The sequence below is a fragment of the Nerophis lumbriciformis genome, linkage group LG05 (assembly GCF_033978685.3).
Source record: "Nerophis lumbriciformis linkage group LG05, RoL_Nlum_v2.1, whole genome shotgun sequence".
In the NCBI taxonomy this organism is placed as follows: domain Eukaryota; kingdom Metazoa; phylum Chordata; class Actinopteri; order Syngnathiformes; family Syngnathidae; genus Nerophis; species Nerophis lumbriciformis.
The window spans coordinates 15,397,571-15,418,012 of record NC_084552.2 but is presented as its reverse complement, the minus strand read 5'-3'; the positions used below and the strand labels follow the sequence as shown (position 1 = coordinate 15,418,012).

The 20,442-nt window shown below is 37.0% G+C and overlaps 1 protein-coding gene across 1 annotated transcript in view; it reads left to right on the top strand.

Moving 5' to 3' along the window:
* The first annotated feature begins 1,289 nt into the window (after positions 1-1,289).
* The window catches only part of aco1 (aconitase 1, soluble), an 88,110-nt gene continuing 68,957 nt past the window's right edge, over positions 1,290-20,442 (top strand). The window contains exons 1-2 of the mRNA XM_061961230.1: positions 1,290-1,414; positions 13,319-13,447. Of these exons, the coding sequence (XP_061817214.1) occupies positions 13,339-13,447 (109 nt within the window). The 5' untranslated portion in view covers positions 1,290-1,414; positions 13,319-13,338. The remainder of the gene's footprint in view (positions 1,415-13,318; positions 13,448-20,442) is intronic.

Below are 20,442 nucleotides of genomic sequence, written 5' to 3'. Positions count from 1 at the left end.
TGCACCTTGTGCAGACAAAATTTTTCGATCGGACACGGAGGAATTAGCGATGTAAAAGACCACGTTGGGACAAAAAAACACAAGTCTAATGCCGTTGCTAGCGATACAAGTGGAAAACTTTCAACGTTTTTCGTCGCCCAAACAGATTCTTTGGATGTGATAAATGCCAAAGTTTTATTTACGGAGGCAATAATTGAGCATGGACTTCCAATCGCACTGGCTGATCACATGGGACAGTTAATAATGTAATGCAACCTTTAAAAATCATTACGCGGTGATCGCGATCCCAAAAATAAACTTTTCTTGCATGATAATGTCCAGAAAATTTCGCTTTATATTACTATAGAGTCCTTTTAACGAATGAGTTTGATGGTTTATCACAAACCTTAAATGAAATTCCATGGCCACCGTCCTGCTCTCTATATCAACCAGGGTGAGCCCCACCCCTTTCGTGAGCGCACTGCGCGTGGAGTGACCCCTGTTACGCGCCCCCGGCAACAGGGGTGGCAAGCAGGTAAGCTGCGCGGGCGGAGCGCGCGGAGTGACCCATGTTACGAGCCCCCGGCCACGGGGGTGGCGGGCAGGTAAGCTGCTTACCTGCTGCGCGTGACGCCGGCCGCGGCGAAAGCGGACGAGGCGGGGTGTCGGTGCGGTGGGCGCGGTAGTGACCCTGGACGTGCGTCGGGCCCTTCTCGCGGATCGCCTCAGCTACGGCTCCCGGTGGGGCCCTCTCGGGGGAAGGGGCCTCGGTCCCGGACCCCGGCGAGGCGTCCCTTCTCCGCTCCGTAAAAGTGTCCATCTCTTTTCTTTTTTTTTCTTCTGTTGTGGCATATGCAGCAGGTGCCTGCTCGTTTTTCGTATGTGGGTAACAACATTTAACTATGTATATATATTTCCCAATTGGTTTAACTGCCACCCGCAAAAAAAAAAAAAAAAAAAAAAAAAAAAATCTAATTAATCCGCCCGACCCGACCCGCGAGCGGATAAAATCTTATTTTTTTTTATTTCATCCGCCCGATCCGCGGATAATCCGCGGACTCCGCTGTTGTGTCCGCAAACCGCGCATCTCTAATGTATATATATATATATATATATATATATATATATATATATATATATATATATATATATATATATATATATATATATATATATATATATATATATATATATATATATATTCATATATTATATATTACTCATTGTTAAAAGTGGCCCTCAATGAAAACCAGTTTGACACCCCTGATACAAAAGGATCTGATGTGATGACGTACCTGGAATACGAAACAGTGGAGGGCAGCAATACGCCCAAGATGCGTCCAGTCCGCCGGAATTTAAAAGGAAGAAGAAGAAGACTTCCGGTGTAGCGACAGACCGCATCAGACGACCGTCAGACGCCGTTCAGCTCCACCAGGTAACAAAAAAAAAAAAAAGGCAAAGACGACACCTGTTTGTGTCGTGATTTATTTCAAACTACACACAGTCATGGTGTTAATTAAATAGTCACTCTTACACCAACTAGTTTGCATTTCAGCTGGCTGCTGTTAGCTTAGCCGCGTCTCCCGTCATTTGACCAAGTTAGTACAACTTATAAACAAACTCCATCCTTTTCCTACCGCTTGTCCCTTACGGGGTCGCGGGGGGTGCTGGAGCCTATCTCAGCCAACGATAAAAAATATAAACTCCGGCCGTTGTTAAAGAATGTAGAGTTTAACAAGTAGCTTGTGCTGTAATGTGGCACTGGGCATGTAGACTTTAGACTTTACACTTCTTACCTAATAGGCTCCCAGAACACAACTAAACATACAACTCCAAAATAAAGACCTACATTTCTTATAATTAATGCAGGCGTTTATAGAAATGATGACTGTCATCTTGCATGACAAAGTAATCAGCCAGTAATAATAATGTGGTCCAGTTAATGCAAAGATGTCAAACTCAAGGCCCGGGGGCCAGTTCTGGCCGGCTACCTCATTCTATGTGGCCCGCGAAAGCCTGGAAAAAATGGGTTTCAATAATATACTTATTTTATTGTATTTCTTTTTTTACTAAATGCATTCTTTCTTTCAATTTTGACAGAAAAAAAAATCATTTTTTAAACTTTACTATTATATGATCATGCCAATTATATTATTACATACCGTATTACAAAACTATTTTTGTGAGATAAAAGCAAGTAGTTCAATATCTGCTTGTCACCTTTATTTGTGATTTTAAAGCAAGTTATACATAAAAAAAATCGAATAATCAAATGCATATGCATTTTGATTAATCATGATTAATCACAGGTTATTACCCTCGTGCATAATGAAAGTGGCCATCAATGAAAATTATAATTTATGCAGTCGTTTATAGAAATGATGAGCGTCATCTTGCGTAACAAATAGCAGGGCTAAAATTCGAAAATCGTGTTCCAGTTAATGCACAGGTATCAAACTCAAGGCCCGGGGGCCAGTTCTGGCCTGCTACATCATTTTATGTGGCCCGCGAAAGCCTGGAAAAAATGGGTTTCGATAAAATACATATTTTATTTTATTTTTATTATTTTCTAAATGCTTCTGTTCTTTCAATTTTGACAGAAAAAAAAATCATTTTTTAAACTTTAATATTATCTGATCATGCCAATTATATTATTACATACCGTATTACAAAACTATTTTTGTGAGATAAAAGCAAGTAGTTAAATATCTGCTTGTCACCTTTATTTGTGATTTTAAAGCAAGGTATACATTAAAAAAAAATCGAATAATCAAATGCATATGCATTTTGATTAATCATGATTAATCACAGGTTATTACCCGCAAGCATAATGTAAATTAATTTTAAAAACGCGGCACCCTGAAAGTGGCCCTCAATGAAAATTATAATTAATGCAGTCGTCTATAGAAATGATGAGCGTCATCTTGCGTAACAAATAGCAGGGCCAAAATTTTAAAATCGTGGTCCAGTTAATGCACAACTCAAGGCCCTGGGGCCAGTTCTGGCCTGCTCCAGCATTCTATGTGGCCCCCGGAAGCCTTGAAAAAAATGGGTTTCAATAAAATACATATATTTAATTTTTTTTCTAAATGTTTCTGTTCTTTCAATTTTGACAGAAAAAAAATGCATATTTTAAACTTTGATATTATCTGATCATGCCAATTATATTATTACATACCGTATTGCAAAACTTTTTTTGTGAGATAAAAGCAAATAGTTCAATATCTGCTTGTCACCTTTATTTGTGATTTTAAAGCATGAAAATTATAATTAATGCAGTCGTTTATAGAAATGATGGACGTCATCTTGCATAACAAATAGCCGGGCTAAAATTCGAAAATGGTGGTCCAGTTAATGCACAGGTATCAAACTTAAGGCCCGGGGTCCAGTTTTGGCCTGCTACATCATTCTATGTGGCACGCGAAAGCCTGGAAAAAATAGGTTTCAATAAAATACATATTTATTTTTATTTTTATTTTTTTCTAAATGCTTCTGTTCTTTCAAATTTGACAGAAAAAAATGCATATTTTAAACTTTAATATTATTTGATCATGCCAATTATATTATTACATACCGTATTGCAAAACTATTTTTGTGAGAAAAAAGCAAGTAGTTAAATATCTGCTTGTCACCTTTACTTATGATTTTAAAGCAAGGTATACATTAAAAAAAAAATCTAATAATTAAATGTATATGCATTTCTATGAATCATGATTAATCACAGGTTATTACCCACATGCATAATATAAATTGATTTGAAAAAACGTCCCTCAATGAAAATTATAATTAATGCAGTCGTTTATAGAAATGATGAGCGTCATCTTGCGTAACAAATAGCAGGGCTAAAATTCGAAAATAGTGGTCCAGTTAATGCACAGGTATCAAACTCAAGGCCCGGGGGCCAGTTCTGGCCTGCTCTGTGGCCCGCGAAAGCCTGGGAAAAATGGGTTTCAATAAAATACATATTTAATTTTATTTAATTTTTATTTCTAATTGCATTTGTTCTTTCAATTTTGACAGAAAAAAAGTTCATATTATAAGCTTTAATGTTATCTGATCATGCCAATTATATTATTATATACTGTATTGATAGGCTCCAGCACCCCCCGCGACCCCAAAAGGGACAAGCGGTAGAAAATGGATGGATGTATTGCAAAACTATTTTTGTGAGATAAAAGCAAGTAGTTAAATATCTGCTTGTCACCTTTATTTGTGATTTTAAAGCAAGTTATACATTAAAAAATCTAATAATCAAATGCATATGCATTTCGATTAATCATGATTAATAACAGGTTATTATGATGTAAATTAATTTTTAAAAACGGCCCTCGAAAAGTGTCCCTCAATGAAAATCATAATTAATGCAGTCGTTTATAGAAATGATGAACGTCATCTTGCGTAACAAATAGCAGGGCTAAAATTCGAAAATGGTAGTCCAGTTAATGCACAGGTATCCAACTCAAGGCCCGGGGGCCAGTTCTGGCCTGCTACATCATTCTATGTGGCCCGCGGAAGCTTTGGAAAAAAATGGGTTTCAATAAAATACGTATATTTAATTTTTTTTCTAAATGTTTCTGTTCTTTCAATTTTGACAGAAAAAAAATGCATATTTTAAACTTTGATATTATCTGATCATGCCAATTATATTATCACATACCGTATTGCAAAACTATTTTTGTGAGATAAAAGCAAGTAGTTAAATATCTGCTTATCACCTTTATTTATGATTTTAAAGCAAGGTATACATAAAAAAAAAATCGAATATTCAAATGTATATGCATTTCGATTAATCATTATTAATCACAGGTTATTACCCGCATGCATAATGTAAATTAATTTTAAAAAACGGCCCTCAATGAAAGTGATAATTAATGCAGTCGTTTATAGAAATGATGAGCGTCATCTTGCATAACAACTAGCAGGGCTAAAATTCGAAAATCGTGGTCCAGTTAATGCACAGGTATCAAACTCAAGGCCCGGGGGCCAGTTCTGGCCTGCTCTGTGGCCCGCGAAAGCCTGGGAAAAATGGGTTTCAATAAAATACATATTTAATTTTATTTAATTTTTATTTCTAATTGCATTTGTTCTTTCAATTTTGACAGAAAAAAAGTTCATATTATAAGCTTTAATGTTATCTGATCATGCCAATTATATTATTATATACTGTATTGATAGGCTCCAGCACCCCCCGCGACCCCAAAAGGGACAAGCGGTAGAAAATGGATGGATGTATTGCAAAACTATTTTTGTGAGATAAAAGCAAGTAGTTAAATATCTGCTTGTCACCTTTATTTGTGATTTTAAAGCAAGTTATACATTAAAAAATCTAATAATCAAATGCATATGCATTTCGATTAATCATGATTAATAACAGGTTATTATGATGTAAATTAATTTTTAAAAACGGCCCTCGAAAAGTGTCCCTCAATGAAAATCATAATTAATGCAGTCGTTTATAGAAATGATGAACGTCATCTTGCGTAACAAATAGCAGGGCTAAAATTCGAAAATGGTAGTCCAGTTAATGCACAGGTATCCAACTCAAGGCCCGGGGGCCAGTTCTGGCCTGCTACATCATTCTATGTGGCCCGCGGAAGCTTTGGAAAAAAATGGGTTTCAATAAAATACGTATATTTAATTTTTTTTCTAAATGTTTCTGTTCTTTCAATTTTGACAGAAAAAAAATGCATATTTTAAACTTTGATATTATCTGATCATGCCAATTATATTATCACATACCGTATTGCAAAACTATTTTTGTGAGATAAAAGCAAGTAGTTAAATATCTGCTTATCACCTTTATTTATGATTTTAAAGCAAGGTATACATAAAAAAAAAATCGAATATTCAAATGTATATGCATTTCGATTAATCATTATTAATCACAGGTTATTACCCGCATGCATAATGTAAATTAATTTTAAAAAACGGCCCTCAATGAAAGTGATAATTAATGCAGTCGTTTATAGAAATGATGAGCGTCATCTTGCATAACAACTAGCAGGGCTAAAATTCGAAAATCGTGGTCCAGTTAATGCACAGGTATCAAACTCAAGGCCCGGGGGCCAGTTCTGGCCTGCTCTGTGGCCCGCGAAAGCCTGGGAAAAATGGGTTTCAATAAAATACATATTTAATTTTATTTAATTTTTATTTCTAATTGCATTTGTTCTTTCAATTTTGACAGAAAAAAAGTTCATATTATAAGCTTTAATGTTATCTGATCATGCCAATTATATTATTATATACTGTATTGATAGGCTCCAGCACCCCCCGCGACCCCAAAAGGGACAAGCGGTAGAAAATGGATGGATGTATTGCAAAACTATTTTTGTGAGATCAAATCAAATCAAATCAACTTTATTTATAGATAAAAGCAAATAGTTAAATATCTGCTTGTCACCTTTAGTTGTGATTTTAAAGCAAGTTATACATTAAAAAATCTAATAATCAAATGCATATGCATTTTGATTAATCATGATTAATCACAGGTTATTACCTGCATGCATAATGTAAATTAATTTTAAAAAACGGCCCTGAATGAAAATTATAATTAATGCAGTCGTTTATAGAAATGATGAGCGTCATCTTGCATAACAACTAGCAGGGCTAAAATTCGAAAATCGTGGTCTAGGTACTGCACAGGTATCAAACTCAAGGCCCGGGGGCCAGTTCTGGCCTGCTCCAGCATTCTATGTGGCCTGCGGAAGCCTTGAAAAAAATGGGTTTCAATAAAATACATATATTTAATTTTTTTTCTAAATGTTTCTGTTCTTTCAATTTTGACAGAAAAAAAATGCATATTTTAAACTTTGATATTATCTGATCATGCCAATTATATTATTACATACCGTATTGCAAAACTATTTTTGTGAGATAAAAGCAAATAGTTAAATATCTGCTTGTCACCTTTATTTGTGATTTTAAAGCAAGGTATACATAAAAAAAAATCGAATAATCAAATGCATATGCATTTTGATTAATCATGATTAATCACAAGTTATTACCCTCGTGCATAATGAAAGTGGCCCTCAATGAAAATTATAATTAATGCAGTCGTTTATAGAAATGATGAGCGTCATCTTGCGTAACAAATAGCAATGCTAAAATTCGAAAATCGTGATCCAGTTAATGCACAAGTATCAAACTCAAGGCCCGGGGGCCAGTTCTGGCCCGCTACATCATTCTATGTGGCCTGCGAAAGCCAGGAAAAAATGGGTTTCAATAAAAAACATATTTTATTTTATTTTTTATTTTTTATAAATGCTTCTGTTCTTTCAATTTTGACAGAAAAAAACAAAAACATTTTTTAAACTTTAATATTATCTGATCATGCCAATTATATTATTACATACCGTATTACAAAACTATTTTTGTGAGATAAAAGCAAGTAGTTAAATATCTGCTTTTCACCTTTATTTATGATTTTAAAGCAAGGTATACATTAAAAAAATCTATTAATGAAATGCATATGCATTTCGATTAATCATGATTAATAACAGGTTATTACCCGCATGCATAATGTAAATTAATTTTAAAAAATGGCCCTCGGAAAGTGGCCCTCAATGAAAATCATAATTAATGCAGTCGTCTATAGAAATGATGAGCGTCATCTTGCGTAACAAACAGCAGGGCTAAAAATCGAAAATCGTGGTCCAGTTAATGCACAGGTATCAAACTCAAGGCCAGTTCTGGCCCGCTACAGCATTCTATGTGGCCCGCGGAAGCCTTGAAAAAAATGGGTTTCAATAAAATACATATATTACAATTTTTTTCTAAATGTTTCTGTTCTTTCAATTTTGACAGAAAAAAAAAATGCATATTTTAAACTTTGATATTATCTGATCATGCCAATTATATTATTACATACCGTAATGCAAAACTATTTTTGTGAGATAAAAGCAAGTAGTTAAATATCTGCTTATCACCTTTATTTATGATTTTAAAGCAAGGTATACATTAAAAAAAAATCGAATAATCAAATGTATATGCATTTCGATTAATCATGATTAATCACAGGTTATTACCCGCAAGCATAATGTAAATTAATTTAAAAAATGCGGCCCTCTGAAAGTTGTCCTCAATGAAAATTACAATTAATGCAGTCGTTTATAGAAATGATGAGAGTCATCTTGCGTAACAAATAGCCGGGCTAAAATTCGAAAATGGTGGTCCGGTTAATGCACAGGTATCAAACTCAAGGCCTGGGGGCCAGTTCTGGCCCGCTACATCATTCTATGTGGCCCGCGGAAGCCTGGAAAAAATGGGTTTCAATAAAATAAATATTTAATTTAATTTTTTTTTTTTTCTAAATGCTTCTGTTCTTTCAATTTTGACAGAAAAAAAATGCATATTTTAAACTTTAATATTATTTCATCATGCCAATTATATTATTACATACCGTATTGCAAAACTATTTTTGTGAGATAAAAACATATAGTTCAATATCTGCTTGTCACCTTCATTTATGATTTTAAAGCAAGGTATACATAAAAAAATCTAATAATCAAATGCATAGGCATTTCGATTAATCATGATTAATAACAGGTTATTACCCGCAATTAATTTTAAAAAAACGGCCCTCAATGAAAATTATAATAAATGCAGTCGTTTATAGAAATGATGAGCGTCATCTTGCGTAACAACTAGCAGGGCTAAAATTCGAAAATAATGGTCCAGTTAATGCACAGGTATCAAACTCAAGGCCCGGGGGCCAGTTCTGGCCTGCTCTGTGGCCCGCGAAATCCTGGGAAAAATGGGTTTCAATAAAATACATATTTAATTTTATTTAATTTTTATTTCTAATTGCATTTGTTCTTTCAATTTGACAGAAAAAAAGTTCATATTATAAACTTTAATGTTATCTGATCATGCCAATTATATTATTATATACTGTATTGATAGGCTCCAGCACCCCTTGCCACCCCAAAAAGGACAAGCGGTAGAAAATGGATGGATGGATGGATGTATTGCAAAACTATTGTTGTGAGATAAAAGCAAATAGTTAAATATCTGCTTGTCACCTTTATTTGTGATTTTAAAGCAAGTTATACATTAAAAAAATCTAATAATCAAATGCATATGCATTTCAATTAATCATGGTTAATAACAGGTTATTACCCGCATGCATAATGTAAATTAATTTAAAAAAATGGCCCTCGGAAAGTGGCCCTCAATGAAAATTATAATTAATGCAGTCGTTTATAGAAATGATGAGCGTCATCTTGCATAACAAATAGCCGGGCTAAAATTCGAAAATGGTGGTCCAGTAAATGCACAGGTATCAAACTCAAGGCCCGGGGGCCAGTTCTGAAAAATAGGTTTCAATAAAATATATATTTAATTTTATTTAATTTTTTTACTAAATGCATTCGTTCTTTCAATTTTGACAGAAAAAAAGTTCATATTATAAGCTTTAATGTTATCTGATCATGCCAATTATATTATTATATACTGTATTGATAGGCTCCAGCACCCCCCGCGACCTCAAAAGGGACAAGCGGTAGAAAATGGATGGATGGATGGATGGATGTATTGCAAAACTATTTTTGTGAGATAAAAGCAAATAGTTAAATATCTGCTTGTCACCTTTTATTTGTGATTTTAAAGCAAGTTATACATTAAAACATCTAATAATCAAATGCATATGCATTTCAATTAATCATGGTTAATAACAGGTTATTACCCGCATGCATAATGTAAATTAATTTTTAAAAATGTCCCTCGGAAAGTGGCCCTCAATGAAAATCATAATTAATGCAGTCGGTTATAGAAATGATGAGCGTCATCTTGCATAACAAATAGCCGGGCTAAAATTCGAAAATGGTGGTCCGGTTAATGCACAGGTATCAAACTCAAGGCCCGGGGAGCCAGTTCTTGCCCGCTACATCATTCTATGTGGCCCGCGGAAGCCTGGAAAAAATGGGTTTCAATAAAATACATATTTAATTTTATTTTATTTTTTTTCTAAATGCTTCTGTTAAAGAAAAAAAAAATGCACATTTTAAACTTTAATATTATCGGATCATGCCAATTATATTACTACATACCCTATTGCAAAACTATTTTTGTGAGATAAAAGCAAATAGTTCAATATCTGCTTGCCACCTTTATTTGTGATTTTAAAGCAAGGTATACATTAAAAAATCTATTAATGAAATGCATATGCATTTCGATTAATCATGATTAGTAACAGGTTATTACCCGCAAGCATAATGTAAATTAATTTTAAAAATGCGGCCCTCTGAAAGTGGCCCTCAATGAAAATTACAATTAATGCAGTCGTTTATAGAAATGATGAGCGTCATCTTGTGTAACAAATAGCCGGGCTAAAATTCGAAAATGGTGGTCCAGTTAATGCACAGGCCTGCTACATCATTCTATGCGGCACCCGAAAGCCTTGAAAAAATAGGTTTCAATAAAATACATATTTAATTGTATTTTATTTTTTTACTAAATGCATTTGTTCTTTCAATTTTGACAGAAAAAAATGCAGATTTTAAACTTTAATATTATCGGATCATGCCAATTATATCATTATATACTGTATTGCAAAGCTATTTTTGTGAGATAAAACGTTCCCAAATGTTTACTGAGTGTTGTTAAAAGGAAAGGCCATGTAACACAGTGGTAAAAATGCCTCTGTGCCAATTTTTTTGCAATGTGTTGCTGCCATTAAATTCTAAGTTAATGATTATTTGCAAACAAAAATTCAGTTTCTCAGTTCGAACATTAAATATCTTGTCTTTGCAGACTAATATATAGTAATATAAGTTGAAAAGGATTTGCAAATCATTGTATTCTGTTTTTACTTACGAATTACACAACGTGCCAACTTCACTGGTTTTGGGTTTTGTATAATGTAGTAACAGACACCTTCATAGCAATATGTACATAATATTTACCATATTTTGGTCGTTTTAATCATTGCCAGTTGGTCGCTACATCTGTAAGTGCAAGTTAAAACTCTCCTGTGCAAGGCGGAACCCGTTTATCAACAACACACAGAAACGCTGTCGGCTTCGCTGGGCCTGAGCTCATCTAAGATGGACTGATTAAAAGTGGAAAAGTGTTCTGTGGTCTGACGAGTCCACATTTCAAATTGTTTTTGGAAACTGTGGACGTCGTGTCCTTCGGACTAAAGAGGAAAAGAACCATCCGGATTGTATAGGCGCAAAGTTGAAAAGCCAGGATCTGTGATGTCATGGGGGTGTATTAGTGCCCAAGACATGGGTAACTTACACATCTGTGAAGGCGCCATTAATGCTGAAAGGTACATACAGGTTTTGGAGCAACATATGTTGCCATCCAAGCAACGTTACCATGGACGCCCCTGCTTATTTCAGCAAGACCATGCCAAGCCATGTGTTACATCAACGTGGCTTCATAGTAAAGGAGTGCGGGTACTAGACTGGCCTGCCTGTAGTCCAGACCTGTCTCCCATTGAAAATGTGTGGCGCATTATGAAGCCTAAAATACCACAACGGAGACCCCCGGACTGTTGAACAACTTAAGCTGTACATCGAGCAAGAATGGGAAAGAATTCCACCTGAGAAGCTTAAAAAAATGTGTCTCCTCAGTTCCCAAACGTTTACTGAGTGTTGTTAAAAGGAGAGGCCATGTAACACAGTGGTGAACATGCCCTTTCCCAACTACTTTGGCACGTGTTGCAGCCATGAAATTCTAAGTTAATTATTATTTGGAAAAAAAAAATAAAGTTTATGAGTTTGAACATCAAATATCTTGTCTTTGTAATGCATTCAATTGAATATGGGTTGAAAATGATTTGCAAATCATTGTATTCCGTTTATATTTACATCTAACACAATTTCCCAACTCATATGGAAACGGGGTTTGTATATACTTGCAATGTGTATGTAGTACATATTACATATTGTCATGATGGTGTCTGTTACTACATTATATATATATTTGCAGTGTGTGTATACAAAATGTTGATGGAGAGTTCTGAAGTTAGAATGCATTAAAAAAATCACTTTTTTTGAAATTTTGCCTATCGTTCACAATCATTATGAAAAACATGAAGACTGACAGATGTTTTTTTTTTTTTTTAAAGCATTTTAACTTGTAAATAAACGTAATAAAAGTCTGCTTAGGGCTGAGCCAATGGGAGGTCCTCTCTTCCGCTCATAAATCACAATAAAAAAACATCTAAAAACTGCCAAAAATACTCCATTTACATTTCATGACTTGAATATTAACCAAATACTAGTGATATTTTAATTTTAAGCGCTAACGCAGACACGCTGTTTAAAGTGCCAATGTTGACATGATCAGCTGCTTTCTCGTTTCCTTGCTCGTCAAACTTTATGATAGGTTATAAATCATGCTTCTCACCTGGGTAGGAAAAGGACGAGGACATATTCCGACAAGTTGGGACACTTTGACAGCCAATTTAGACCTGGTAATGGCGAGAACGACACAAAAAGACAATAGTTTCCACTTTCTTTTCTTCGTGAAAATTATGAGTCATTAATAAATGGGAATATATCAACATCCTTGCAGTCGGCGTCCTAATGACAGCAGAAATTGTACAGTACGTGATGTTTTATTATGTTTTTTGGCTCTCTTAAAGTCTGCAGTGAGTAATGTTTAAAAAAAATAATTAATTGTTGTGTTGCGTGTTTGAAATGAATGCTTAAAATGAGCATAATACGTACATTTTAAATGTTATTATACAAATGCCTGTTACTACATTACATATATATCATGTATATAAAACCTTAATGGAGGTGTTTGGATGTTTTTTAAGGGCTTTACAGGCAGAATAGGACGGCTCCTATAGGCGCCATTGTAAGCAGACTTTTGATCGCATTTATTTACTTTTTAGAGTCCATTAAAAAAATACTTCTGATGTCTTGTCTTTCATAATGATTGTGAACGATATAGGCAAAATTCCCAAAAAAGTGCAGTTCCCCTTTAATCTACTCAATGATACTTTTAAATCCGCGATGCACCGAGACCATAGTGAACCGCAATGTGGCAAGGGAACACCGTCCTGCCAATACTCGGGCTAAAATATCTTTTTGCATTTTCAGATTTCATTAAAATTTCGTATTTATGATGTTTAGTTGAAATATATACCATTTTAATTCGGAGTCAGGTGGTAATATTGTACATCATTAGCGATAGGTTCTTCATATTGATGACCTAATGGGACTTCACAGTCCACAGAAAGACTTCATTTTAGGGATAGCCTCCAATCTTCCCATAAACACCCGCACACCAAGTTGCGTCCAAGTCATTGTAGCATCTTTATAAAAAGAAAGACAGGGAACATTTCAGAAAATTTGCAGAAATACATTTAGAATTTTTGTTTTAGATTTTTCACCGTAAAGGAGGATGGCCGGGACCGTGACAAATCCATTCCAGCATATAGTGGACCTTCTGGATCCCAAAATTGCAAATCAGATGTTCTACAACCTCTCCAAACTGGAAGATCCCCGATATGGTAAGAAAATATCATCTTTCTACTATTTGCTATTATCAAATATCTGTAACTAGTTGTTGGCATTGTTTTTAAACAGTTCTGTAATATAGATTATTTTTTCGTTTTGTTTGAAAACAAACCGAGTGGTCCTGTCATTTCAAGTACCATATTTTCCGGACCATAGGGGGCACCGGATTATAAGGCGCACTGCCGATGAATGGTCTATTTTTGATCTTTTTTTCATATATAAGGCTCACCAGATTATAGGGCGCATTAAAGGAGTCATATATTTTTTTTTTCTTAATGTAAAACACTTCTTTGTGGTCTACATGAAATGTAATGGTGGTTCTTTGGCCAAAATGTTGCATAGATGATGTTTTACAGATCATCTTCAAGTCGTTTTCTGACAATCGCTTCAGGATGTGCCGTTTTGTGGGCGGTCTTATTTACGTGGCTCACCTTCGGCAGCGTCTTCTCCCCATCATCTTTGTTGTAGCGGTGTAGCGTGCAAGGATGGGAGTGGAAGAAGTGTCAAAATATAGAGCTGACTGTTTTAATGACATTCAGACTTTACTTAAATCAATAACGGAGCAGCATCTTCTTGTCTGTGGCTCACTCGTGCAACAACAACGCTGGAAATGTGTCCCGTGAAATACCGTCCAACCTGAACCCTCTAATAACTAAAGTTCCTTGGGTGAATAATGTAAACTCACTATACCGGTATGTTTTAGCGCTTTCATGGCGAGTTTACTGACAGATATAAGTAAAAACTCTACACTTCTTTATATTAGAAATGGCAACAGCGGAGGATGAATGTCCCATAACAAGAAGGTCGAGAAAAAAAAAAAGAAGTTTATCGACTACAAAGGCGGAAGCGCACACATTTTCAGGATTTATGCAAATCCCAAATACAGATCAGCAGGTACCAGAACGTAAGAAAAGTTGCTTTTGCATAATATTGCGAAACAAAACGGCAGATAATATGTCTTACCTTATACACACACCATAAAAATACTCGTATGTTGAAGCACAGTACAATCCATCAAGCGGTGCGGCTTCATATCTTACCAAAGTCGTACTAAAACATTTTGATGGATTTTTGAGCACCGTGTGTAATGTTCTATATTTTCAATGGAACATATAAATAATAATAATAATAATAATAGATTTTATTTGTAAAAAGCACTTTACATTGAGTAAACAACCTCAAAGTGCTACAGTGTATTAAAATAAAAAGATAATAAAAAATAAATAAAAATAAAAACTAGAACAGCCAAATAGCTAAAACTAGTATACATATATCTAAAAAAAGGCTTTTTTAAAAAGAAGGGTTTTTAAGTCTTTTTTAAAAGCATCCACAGTCTATGGTGCCCTCAGGTGGTCAGGGAGAGCGTTCCACAGACTGGGAGCGGTGGAGCAGAAAGCCCGGTCTCCCATTGTTTGTAGCTTTGTCCTCGGAGGTTTGAGGAGGTTAGCCTGTCCGGAGCGGAGGTGTCGTGTGGAGGATTTGGGGGTGAGTAGTTCTTTGAGGTAGAGGGGGGCATTTCCATGGAGGCACTGGTGGGTTAGTAGGGAGACTTTGCATTCAATCCTGAGTGGAGCAGGAAGCCAGTGAAGGGATTTGAGAGTTTGTGTGATATGGTTAAATTTCCGCACTCTCATCAGGATCCTAGCAGCACTATTCTGTATGTATTGCAGCTTCTGGATGTTTTTGCTGGGGATCCCGACAAGAAGTGTGTTGCAGTAGTCTAGCCTGGAGGAGACAAAGGCGTGGACGAGCCTCTCGGCATCAGAGAGAGTGAGTGAGGGGCGGATTTTAGCAATGTTCCTGAGGTGGTAGGAGGTCTTGCACAGTTTTTTTATTTGAGCCTCAAAGGTCAAGTGAGGGTTCATTCTACCACCCAGATTAGTGACTGAGGATGAGAGGTGAATGTCATGGCCGGAGAAGGTGATGCTGGTGATGGTGTATGACTGAGTCTGATGTGGGGTGCCGACTAGAATGGCTTCGGTTTTGGAGCTGTTCAGTTGAAGAAAATTGTGCTTCATCTACCAGGCAGTTGGTAAGTGTGGATGATGGCAGGGCTGCAGAGGGGGTTGGGTTTGTTTTTAGGTAGAGTTGAGTGTCATCGGCATAGCAGCGGAATGATATTTCGTGCTGGCTGATGACACGGCCAAGGGGGAGCATGTAGAGTGTGAAAAGGGTGTGGCCGAGGACTGATCCTTGAGGGACACCACAGGTGACAGAGAGTGTGTCCGACTTTGCCTCTCCCAGAGAGACGAACTCCGTTCTATCGGTGAGGTAGGATGTGAACCAGTTTAAGGCAGTATCAGAGAGTCCAATGGTGGAGTGTAGGCGGTGTAGGTCTGTAGGCTGCAGTGAGGTCAAGGAGGATGAGAAGAGATGGTGAGCCAGCATCAGCAGTCATCAGCAGGTCATTGGTGACCCTGACCAGAGCAGTCTCTATGCTGTGGCCAGAGCGGAAACCAGACTGGAACTTTCCATAAAGGTTGTTGGTTTTAAGATGGTCATGAAGTTGGGCAACAACTACCTTTTCCAGCATCTTTGAGAGGAAAGGGAGGTTGGAGATCGGTCGGTAGTTGGCCAGCACTTCTGGGTCTAGGCTGGGCTTTTTGAGAAGTGGTTTGATGACTGCAGTTTTCAGGACAGTGGGGACCTGACCAGCCTGGAAGGAGTAGTTAATAATTTTGGTGATCAAAGGACTTTTAGCAGGGGTGTGCGTTTTTACCAGGGCTGAGGGAAAGGGGTCCAGGACACAGGTGGAGGGTTTCATCTTCCTCATGATGCCCTCAACCTCTCGCTGCATGATGTCTGTGAAGCAGCAGAGAGGCTGAGTGGTCCCAGGCTGAGGGTCGACAGTTGGGACTGGGAGGGCAGGGGGGGTGGAAAGAAAGGAGCGGCTGTTTTCTACTTTAGTCCTGAAGAAAGAGATGCAATTGTTGCATTGCTCCTGTGTGGTGTCCGAGTGTAGGGGAGTTTGGGGTTTGAGGAGATGATTTATGGTGGAGAAAAGTTGCTTGGAGTTTCCAGAGCTATTGTTGATGATATTTGAGTAGAACCGGGACTGCGTATCGCTGAGGGACTTTGAATAGGCCTTCTGATGTTCTCGATAGGCTATTTTGTGAACAGTGAGTTCTGAGTCCATGAAACGCCGTTCAAGGACACGCCTCGCTCTCTTCATTTTCCGCAGCTCGCCGGTGTACCAGGGGGCTGAGTGCATGAAGGTGACTGTTCAGGTTTTGACAGGGGCATGGAGGTCTAGGATATATATATATATATATATATATATATATATATATATATATATATATATATATATATATATATATATATGTATGTATGTATGTATGTATATAGTGTATGCATATATTTTGTATGCATATTTTATATAACCACATATCTTAGAGTGCAAGGTAAAGAAGTCCCTATTGGTAACAGTTGGGTCATACCATAATGCCCATTTAGGCATAAAGTGAGATGAAATTAAAACAATTAAACAGCAAGATACATATCATCCAATGAAACTATCTTGAGAATACTATCATTTAACATCCACTAGCACTACTTTCCGGTCATAATAACTGAATTTGGAAAAATTTAATTCTTGTTTATTATTCTATTAGACAATAGGAAAAGCTGGATAGTCTTATAATGACTTGAGGACTCTAGGTTCAGTTGCTAGGGCCTCGGGGTAGACTACATTCTTTGTCATTTTGTTTGCTGAGTACCGTATTTTTCGGATTATAAATCGCAGCTTTTTTCATAGTTTGGCCGGGGGTGCGACATATACTCTGGAGTAGGGATGTCCCGATCCAGGTTTTTGCATTTCCGATCCGATACCGATATTGTTTTTGCACTTCCGATCCGATACTGATACTGGCCTATCCGAGCATGTATTAAAGTTTAAAGTTATTTAGCCTACTTAGTTGTCAGAATCATGTTGAAAAGGGTTTTAGTACTCTTGATAACAACTAGCCAGCTGAATTAGGGGAGTTTGAATAATACACAATGGTTGGTAACAAGAAACTGACCTGTTTATTCAAGGATAAACACAAAATAGACAGAATTATACATGACAAACAAAAATGGCATCATTGAACTAGGGCTGGGCGATATGGCCTTTTTTTAATTTTGCGATATTTTATGGCCATACCGCGATACACAATATATATCTCGATATTTTGCCTTAGCCTTGAATGAACACTTGATGCATATAATCACAGCAGTATGATGATTCTATGTGTCTACATTAAAACATTCTTATTCATACTGCATTAATATATGCTACTTTTAAACTTTCATGCAGAGAAGGAAATCACAACTAAAAAAATCACTATTTTTTTCATACGGTGTTGATCTGGAAATGTTTGCCTCTGCATTTTGATGGTGTGGGCGTGTGGCACCGAATGGAGATGTTGACGTGCGGAGTTTCAAACACTCTTCATTCTCTAGCAGGGGACTTTTCAAATGATGCTACATATTAGCAGTAATGCTACTTTTTATAGCAACGCTTTTGCTCCACACTTGACAAATTATGGTTGTCTGTTCGACATATTCCCACTTGAAGCCAAACCACCGCCAGACGATGGACCCCCCCGCTGTTTTTGGGGGGAATTCATTAATTCTTCCTTCATTCGTATAACCACTCGCACGCAATTTTCCCTCTAATTTTTCATGTGTGTGAGCAAACGCAAAAACTCCCTGAGCATTCAGTGGAGCCCATGTAAGCAACATCAGACGTGCACACTGTGGCTACACCAGCAGCACACCTGTCCCAAACCTGACTAAATAACAAGTTCAATTTCCATCCATCCATCCATTTTCTACCGCTTGTCCCTTTCGTGGTCGCGGGGGGTGCTGGAGCCTATCTCAGCTGCATTCGGGCGGAAGGCAGGGTACACCCTGGACAAGTCCCCACCTCATCGCAGGGCCAACACAGATAGACAGACAACATTCTCTTATTATTATAATCAAATGACAGCAGTCATTTCCATGAGGTTATTTTCTAATATAAGTGTTTAGGCCCACTTACAATGACAATAACAAAAAATATTGTTTTTCATGAACTGTGTACTTGTATTGTTTGTCTGGGTGGAGGTCCTGCTTTGGAAATAACTTGTACCCCTTTCAGACATTGCATTTAGTTCCCATTAAAACATTCACATGTTGCACAATGAGATGTAAGCAGGGGGTCATGTGTACATTCCTGCAACTTCCTGTTTGTAAAAAATATATTTTTATTAGTATTTATTTAATATACTAACAGCATTTCATGAATAATATTTATAATTTAAGATTTCTAATAAATGACACTAAAATGAGTACACATTTCATTGGTAAATCATAGTGTAACGACCTGGAATGACACTTTATGTGTGGTGTTGGACTTTTTGAGTGGCTGTAAACGCATCACTGGCTAAATGCCATATGTGCATGTGTTGGCGCAAGTGAGAAAGAGCGAGCGGCTGCTGTTGATATAACAAAGTTGCTTTTGGTCTGGTTTGTACTGCAGAAAATGACTAGTTTTGCGAGATATCATTTTTTTTACTAATGTTTTGGTGATGTGTTAATGGCCGACAAAAAAGAGTTTTGCTCAGTAAAGTGATCGATGGAATTAATGTCCTGAAAGTGTCTCGACAGACGTTCCAATATTTGAACAATGATGACGAAAACTGTTTTCTCTGTCGTGTCCGTGTGTCGAAAATTGTTATGCGCTTATTTTTTTATTTGATTTTGTGCATGGCATAGATTTGCCGTGCGCAGAGGACGCTTGAGCAGTGCGCAATTGCACAGGCACGCACCTTAGAGGGAACATTGCTCGCACGGCTGCACTAGCATCACAGCTAACGTTAGCCATGCTGCTACGTATCTGCTGGGAGAGGGCGTATACGTATGTGACGTATGACGTGACAGTATGTGATGTGTGTAAAAAGGTGCGCTTGCTGTCTGTGAGAGGGAGACACAGGAAAGAGTGAGAAGAGCCTGTCATGTAATGCCAGCAGCTAATAGCAACTGTGTGAGAATCCACAGACCTGTGGATGTGTTGAAGGTGTGCTGGAAAATGCGGAACGGAAATTAGGGAGCAGCAGAAAAGTGGAACGTATGATTTAAATCGGTGCGTTGGAAAACAGGGACCAGAGTTTTTTTTAAAAACTGGATCTGGATCGCCATTTTCCCATGCTTTGCCGATACACATTTTTTGGCAAATATCGGCGGCCGATCCGATCCAAATATCGGATCGGGACATCCCTACTCTGGAGCGACTTATGTGTGAAATTAACAACACATTACCGTAAAATATCAAATAATAATATTTATCTCATTCGCGTAAGAGACGAAGCAAATGTCAGTAATCGTCACACACACGTCAACCAATAAGAATTCGGCGGGGGCGGGTCATGGCAGAAGTGCATTGTGTGTCATGGCAGAAGTGCATTGTGGGTCATGGGATGCTAACTGCTGCTATGTCCGTAGCTATTAAAATTGACCATTTCAACATTGGTGGTAACTTATAAAAACTGAGAAGGGCTGAACAAAAATGGCACCGAAAAGGAAATCATATACTGCAGATTACAAGCTGGACGTAGTGAAATATGCAGCAGAAAACAGCGATCGAGCAGCAGAAAGAAAGGAAGCGGCGCATACCAGGAGCGACAACGAGGAAGATTTCATGGGATTTAGCGATGAGGAGTGACAGATTGTTTGGTAAACATATTGCATGTTCTATATGTTATAGTTATTTGAATGACTCTTACCATAATATGTTATGTTAACATACCAGGCACATTCTCAGTTGGTTATTTATGCCTCATATAACGTACACTTATTCAGCCAGTTGTTCACTATTCTTTATTTATTTTAAATTGCCTTTCAACTGTCTATTCTTGGTGTTGGGTTTTATTAAATAAATTTCCCCCAAAAATGTGACTTATATGTGACGTATATATGTTTTTTTCCTTCTTTATTATGCATTTTCGGCCGGTGCAACGTATACTCC